The sequence below is a fragment of the Sinocyclocheilus grahami genome, unplaced genomic scaffold (genome assembly GCF_001515645.1).
Source record: "Sinocyclocheilus grahami isolate Dianchi unplaced genomic scaffold, SAMN03320097.WGS_v1.1 scaffold1972.1, whole genome shotgun sequence".
Taxonomy (NCBI): domain Eukaryota; kingdom Metazoa; phylum Chordata; class Actinopteri; order Cypriniformes; family Cyprinidae; genus Sinocyclocheilus; species Sinocyclocheilus grahami.
The window spans coordinates 92,564-100,242 of record NW_015507151.1 but is presented as its reverse complement, the minus strand read 5'-3'; the positions used below and the strand labels follow the sequence as shown (position 1 = coordinate 100,242).

General features: G+C 44.9%; 1 protein-coding gene across 2 annotated transcripts in view; it reads right to left on the bottom strand.

Moving 5' to 3' along the window:
- Nucleotides 1–445: 445 nt before the first annotated feature.
- Nucleotides 446–7,679, bottom strand: part of LOC107573541 (RING finger protein 121) — a 55,438-nt gene continuing 48,204 nt past the window's right edge. For both annotated transcript variants that reach the window (XM_016259981.1, XM_016259980.1), the window contains one exon: nucleotides 446–1,391. In XM_016259981.1, the coding sequence (XP_016115467.1) occupies nucleotides 1,271–1,391 (121 nt within the window). In that variant the 3' untranslated portion in view covers nucleotides 446–1,270. The remainder of the gene's footprint in view (nucleotides 1,392–7,679) is intronic.

Here is a 7,679-nt window from a genome sequence, read left to right as displayed (position 1 = left end):
GAGAGAGCGAAAGAGATGTGAGAGGAGCTCTAAGCAAGATTTCATTTTCCAGCTTTAACTAAGTACATTTTTGTAAACCTTTCATTCAGAGAATAGTCATCAAAATAAAAATAAACGACATGTATCCATTTCTTTATTGATTAATTTATTCATTAAGCTAAACATTTCTTATTTCTTTAATTTAATTGTGTGTGTATATACATATATATACAAAATCGTGACCATATATATATATATATATATATATATATATATATAATAGGGCTGGTAAGCAATTAAAATGTTTTATCTAATTACATGACGTGGAGATTAATTAATCTAATTAACTGCAAATTAATTGCACATCAAATTTGGCTAAGAAATTACTCCCAAAAGATAGTTTAAAGTCATTGTGTAAAGCATCAAACAGACATTACAAAAAGCAGCTTCAGCAAGAAATATTTTGTTTGATAAAATTGTATATTTGCATAAGTAAATTATTCTCATTCATTCCCACTGGCAAAATAGTTCATTTGTTTCAGGCATAAATACATTTATGCAATTCTGACAACAGGAGGAGTTGACATTACGGTGCTTGTCTGCATACAACACCACCAACAGCATATCTGTGTGTGCAGCAGTGGTTATATAGTAGTGTTATCAGACTTACTGAAACGGGGCGAAGGACCATTTGACCACCTAACAAGTCTGGCAGTGTCTGTCATTATACTGTCTGTCTATAATGCTAATCATTGGGAATCATTGTGGATAATGATTCATGATTCATAATTTTAAGTGCTCAACTCCATTTTCAAGAGTGGCATAATATTCAACAATTTTCTAAATGTGTATGATTATTTTTTTTATTTTATTATTTTTTATTTCATTACTTAGCTCACACTAATAAAAGTTTGCATGTGCACAGTAGCTGCACATGGAGAACACATTTATGCCATTTCTTTTATTTTTATAAAATCAAATGTGCATTTGAGAAATCGTGCACACAAATTTCAAAGACCATATAGGACATTCAATATGCAACATTTATAAATTATGCTACTGATGTATAATTCAAGGTCCAAATTTCAAATAGTCCATAAACAAATTTCTGACAAGAAAAATGTCAACAAAAACATCCAACATCACACTGCTCATAGAATTTCCTTTGAAGACATTACCACAACAAAACACATTAGCATTAGTCATTGAAAAAGTGACCCTGTGCCAGTGAAACCAAAGATGTATTTGCTGCAGATTGAGTCAAGCATGCCCGTCCTCTATGCTGGTGCTATTACTCCAAACCCAGAATGTAATTGATGCCTTGTACCAGTCCAATGATAATAGGCTGCCAGGCCACAAGGTAGCGCAGCCAGTCCAGTAGCTGTCCGTACATCACATGGGGTCTCTCCCATCTAAGGACGGAGTTAAGGTGCTAAATTATTTATATTTATAAAAAAGAAAAAGAAAAAACTGAACCAAGATTGTTTCACAATGTGAGAAAGAAAAACATGCAGGTTGTAACACTTTAGTAGTCATGTTTTGTATTTGTTAGTGTTTGTATTAATATTATTTTTCCTTTTATCAATTAAGCATGTCAGCACATAGAACCCCATAGAAAATGTCCAAAAGTGATCCAAATCAGTGAGTGTCACCACTTTTACCTAATTTGAAAATTCTTAAACAGAATGATTTTTTTCCCCCACAAAATTTGACACCCTAAACCTCACTTTTAACCGTGGGAAAAATTTTTTTAAACTGTGCAGGATTAACTGTTAACCCCTTTTAACAGTATTAGGGAGAAAAGTTAAACAAGATAACCCAGAAAAAGCCTTAGTTACCTTTTGATACTTCATTCATACTGCATCGCTAGACGCTATGGGAAAAACATACTCGGTTACTTACGTAACCTCAGTTCCCTGAGATACGGGAATGAGTACTGCGTCGCTAGACGCTATGGGGAAAACTCCTTTTTCTCCGAGGACTGAAGCCTTTACAATCACGCAGTGTAACTGCATGGCCATTAGTTCATGCAGTAAATTAAAAACGAAAAGCAGCTTCGCTCGTGCTTCTGATGAGTTTGGGCTGACCATCAGCCTAAAGAAAACAAACGTCATGGGCCAGGATGTCAGCAGTACTCCCTGCATCTCCATCGGTGATCACACCCTCAAGGTAGTGGAGGACTTTACATATCTTGGCTCCACCATCTCCAGCAACCTCTCTTTGGATAACGAGCTGAACACCAGAATCGGCAAGGCATCAATAGCGATGGCCCGCCTGACCAAGAGTGTGGAACAATAGAATGCTCACCACCAACACCAAGATGAAAGTGTACCAGGCCAATGTCCTCAGTACTCTTCTCTACGGCAGTGAGACATGGACTATGTACAGCTGGCAAGAACGCAGACTCAACTCTTTCCACCTGCGCTGCCTGAGGAGGATCCTGGGCATCACCTGGCAGGACCATGTCCCAAACACTGAAGTGCTGGCCCAGGCAAAAACATTCAGCATGCACACACTCCTTTCACAAAGACGCCTATGCTGGCTCGGCCATGTCTTCCGAATGCAGGATGGCCGGATTCCTAAGGACATCATGTACGGCGAGCTCGCCTCCAGCACCAGACCAACAGGTAGACCAGTGCTCCGGTACAAAGACTTCTGCAAGCGTGACCTGAAAGCCGGAAACCTGAATCCTGCAGACTTGGAAGCTGCTACCGTAGACTGTGTCGGCTGGCGGCTCGCCGTAAGTACCAGCACAAAGCTGAGTGAGGGAAAGAGAGAGGACCAGTGGGAGGAGAAAAGGCAGCACAGACGGCAGAGAGCAGAGTCAGTGCCCACAGAAGTAGTCTCAGGCTTCACCAATAGTAACTGCAACAGACTCTGCCGCTCGCGTATTGGACTGTTTAGCCACAGCAGGCACTGCAATTCCACAACAGACTGACCCGGGCAAAGATACTCTATTGTCTCTCGAGACAGAAGGATGCTGATCAGACTGTAGTGGCTCAAAGAGGGAGCCCTTAATGGCTATCAGGACCGTGGGCAGGTCCCACGTAGAGACTGTGGGGGACCAGGGCGGATTGAGCCTCCTGGATCCCCTCAGGAAATGAACAACTAAGTTGTTCCGGCCCACAGACTGTCTGGCTATAGGAGCATGGGAAGCTGCTATAGCTGCCACATAGACTTTGAGCATGGCAGGGGAGCGGCCCCTGCCTAACAGCTCTTGTAGATACGACAATATCACCGATATGTCACATGAAGCTGGGTCTTTGCCATGGGTTGTGCACCAGGCAGAAAAGACAGACCATTTAAATGCATAGAGGCATCTTGTACACGGGGCTCTGGCCTCTGAAATACTATTCAGGACGCTCTCAGGGAGATCTACTGACTCCCGTTGAGAGCCCAGAGGTGCAGAACCCACAGCTCGGACTGGGGGTGCCAAATCGACCTGTTTGCCTGAGAGAGAAGGTCCTGCCTCAGGGGAATGGGCTACGGGGTTGCTATCAGCAGCTGAGACAGCTCTGAAACCCAAAGCTGGTTCCCTCCAGAGCGGGGCCACCAGAAGGACCCTGTGTCTGTGTTCCCTGACTCGCCTGATTACCCGAGGGATCAGAACGATCAGGGGAAAAGCATACAGGAGGAGGTTGGGCCAATCGTGGGCCAACACATCCTCGCTCTTTGAAAAATAAGTTGGGCAGCGAGAGTTGTCTTTTGATGCAAAGAGGTCGACCTCTGCCCTGCCAAAGATCTCCCCGATTCTCTGAACTGTTTGTGGGTGGAGCATCCGCTCCTCTGAGGGGACGTTGCGCCGAGATAGCATGTCTTCTACTTGGCTCAATACGCCGGACACATGTGCTGCCCTCAATGAATGCAGGTTGGGATGTGCCCACTCTAAGAGTTTTACCATCTCGAAAAGTTTTACCATCTCAAAAAGGCGTTTCGAGGTGAGCTTGCCATGGCGATTTATATAAGATACCACTGTCATGCTGTCTGGCGGACTCGCATGTAGTGTCCCTTCAGATCCGGGAAGAATGTCTGAAGGGCTAGACATACTGCCGTCATACTGAGGCAGTTGATGTGTAGCCGACTTTCTGCATCCGACCAGGAGCCGGTCGGTCTGCCCTCGCACAAAGCTCCCCAACCTGTGTTGGATGCATCTGTTGAGACAACCTTCCTTTTGTGAATCATGTCCATAGTCACGCCCTGCTTGAACCACTGTGGGTCTTTCCAAGGGGCCAGAGCTCAGGCCTGGCTCACCCTGACATGCATGCGTCCGTGATGACATGCATGGGGCAGAATTTGTGGTTTCAGCCAGTACAGAAGGGGTCTCATGCGGAGCAGGCCCAGCTGTAGTACCGGCGATGGAGGGGCCATGAGGCATAGCATCTTTTGAAACGTTTTGAGGGAGCGAGAGGCTCCGATTTTGAAAGAAGCTGTGAGCTGTTGTATGGCCAATGCACATTCTGGTGTGACTACTGCCTTCATGTGGACTCATGTGGAGTCGAAAACTGCTCCAAGGAATGAAGTTCGTTGGCTGGGAGACAGTGAGCTCTTTGCAAAACTGACCCTGAGTCCCAGGCACTCTAAGTGGCTGAGGAGGAGGGACCTGTGGGATATTAGCTCGGCCTCTGACTGGGCTAAGATGAGCCAGTCATCGAGGTATTTCAGAATGCGGACTCCCATCTGTCTCAAAAAGTAAAGTAAAGTGCGAGGAGCCAGGGACAGTCCGAAGGGCAGGACCGTGTATTTATATGCCAGTTTCTTGAAGGCGAATCTCAGAAAAACAGGTGCATCTCAATAAATTAGAATGTCGTGGAAAAGTTAATTTATTTCAGTAATTCAACTCAAATTGTGAAACTCGTGTATTAAATAAATTCAATGCACACAGACTGAAGTAGTTTAAGTCTTTGGTTATTTTAATTGTGATGATTTTGGCTCACATTTAACAAAAACCCACCAATTCACCATCTCAACAAATTAGAATATGGTGACATGCCAATCAACTCAAAACACCTGCAAAGGTTATCTGAGCCTTCAAAATGGTCTCTCAGTTTGGTTCACTAGGCTACACAATCATGGGGAAGACTGCTGATCTGACAGTTGTCCAGAAGACAATCATTGACACCCTTCACAAGGAGGGTAAGCCACAAATATTAATTGGCAAAGATGCTGGCTGTTCACAGAGTGCTGTATCCAAGCATGTTAACAGAAAGTTGAGTGGAAGGAAAAAGTGTGGAAGAACAACGTCAGCGGCGTCTTGCCTGGGCTAAGGAGAAGAAGAACTGGACTGTTGCCAGTGGTCCAAAGTCCTCTTTTCAGATTAGAGCAAGTTTTGTATTTCATTTGGAAACCAAGGTCCTAGAGTCTGGAGGAAGGGTGGAGAAGCTCATAGCCCAAGTTGCTTGAAGTCCAGTGTTAAGTTTCCACAGTCTGTGATGATTTGGGGTGCAATGTCATCTGCTGGTGTTGGTCCATTGTGTTTTTTGAAAACCAACGTCACTGCACCCGTTTACCAAAAAATTATGGAGTACTTCATGATTCCTTCTGCTGACCAGCTTTTTGAAGATGCTGATTTCATTTTCCAGCAGGATTTGGCACCTGCCCACACTGCCAAAAGCACCAAAAGTTGGTTAAATGACTATGGTGTTGGTGTGCTTGACTGGCCAGCAAACTCACCAGACCTGAACCCCATAGAGAATCTATGGGGTATTGTCAAGTGGAAAATGAGAAACAAGAGACCAAAAAATGCAGATGAGCTGAAGGCCACTGTCAAAGAAACCTGGGCTTCCATACCACCTCAGCAGTGCCACAAACTGATCACCTCCATGCCACGCCCAATTGAGGCAGTAATTAAAGCAAAAGGAGCCCCTACCAAGTATTGAGTACATGTACAGTAAATGAACATACTTTCCAGAAGGCCAACAATTCACTAAAAATGTTTTTTTATTGGTCTTATGAAGTATTCTAATTTGTTGAGATAGTGAATTGGTGGGTTTTTGTTAAATGTGAGCCAAAATCATCACAATTAAAAGAACCAAAGACGACTTAAACTACTTAAGTCTGTGGGCATTGAATTTAATACATGCGTTTCACGATTTGAGTTGAATTACTGAAATAAATGAACTTTTCCATGACATTCTAATTTATTGAGATGCACCTGTAGTCTGTGATGGGTGGCTACCGGGATGTGAAAGTAAGCGTCTTTCACATCCAGGGAAAATAACCAGTCCCCTGGGCGTATTTGCGAGAGGATCTGTTTCAGAGTAGTCATTCTGAATGGCCGAGATCGAGGATGGGCTGGAGACCGCCATCCTTTTTTGGGGACGAAGAAGTAACGGCTGTAGATGCCTGACTTGCTCTGAGCTGGTGGAACCATTTCTAAGGATCCTTTTGCCAGTAAATTCATTCAAGACGTGATCCTTGCTCTGCACTAAGGTGGGAATGACACTGCTGAATTGCAGGGGTCTTCGAGCGAACTTAAGTGTATAAACTCGTTACATTTTCACCAAAACCCAGTCTGACACTCAGGGGATGGCCTGCCAGGCCTCGGCCCACGTGACAAGGGGTTGGATTGGTTTGAGTGGTAGGCCGCCTTGTGGGGACCTGACACTCATGATAAGTGGAAGAGGCAATTTAATCTCTTTTTGAAAATGATTGGTTGGGTTTTAAAAAAAATATTTTCTCGCTATAACAGCGGCTGGTTGTGTGGGCACTATTTGGACAGGCCCAGTGTTCACAACCGCAATTACAACACAAACACTGCCATCGGCACCCGGAATTGAACGGGGTGCTTGGAGGCATAAAAGAGGCTGTAATGCTTTGCTGGACTCAATGTTCTCGCAGCGAGAGCAGTCCCCCCCCCCGGTGGGCGTGGCCTTAGCATGGGCGTGGCCCAGACGCATCTAACACTGAAGCTGTCAGTGAGAATAATCACTAGTGACAACATTCGCTTTAAATCTGCCTAAAAGGATCAAACCACTCGTTAGAAGAAGGGCACAGAAGATCCTTTCGTGTAAACACACCTGGCAGATCAAAGGTGTGAAGGTTCTATAACTTGGACGTTCCGGCCTTACAGGCTCAGATTCTATCTGCTTAAAGGGGCACGCACCTGCCTAAGGGCAGGTCTAATCCTTCAGGCATTTGCCTGACTTCATGTATGCTCTTGGCCCTTTTAGAAGTGCTGGGGCTGTACAAAATTGTTTGGAATGATTAACGATTAAGGCTGGGTTGACCTCGGTGAGTTTTGCCCTCTTGCCTCCTGCAAGGCTCACCCTGTTTATACTTGGTCCCTCTGAGCCTCTGAGGCCAGTTCATGTCAGTCATTCCTCTTTCACGGCATGGCGGGATTGTACTGGTTCTCCATAGCATCTAGCGATGCAGTACAAGTGAAGTATCGAAAGGGAACATACTCTGTTACTAACGTAACCTTGGTTCCCTGATATATTTTTGAAAATGATTGGTTGGGTTTTAAAAAAAATATTTTCTCGCTATAACAGCGGCTGGTTGTGTGGGCACTATTTGGACAGGCCCAGTGTTCACAACCGCAATTACAACACAAACACTGCCATCGGCACCCGGAATTGAACGGGGTGCTTGGAGGCATAAAAGAGGCTGTAATGCTTTGCTGGACTCAATGTTCTCGCAGCGAGAGCAGTCCCCCCCCCCCGGGGGGCGGGGCCTTAGCATGGGCGGGGCCCAAACGCATC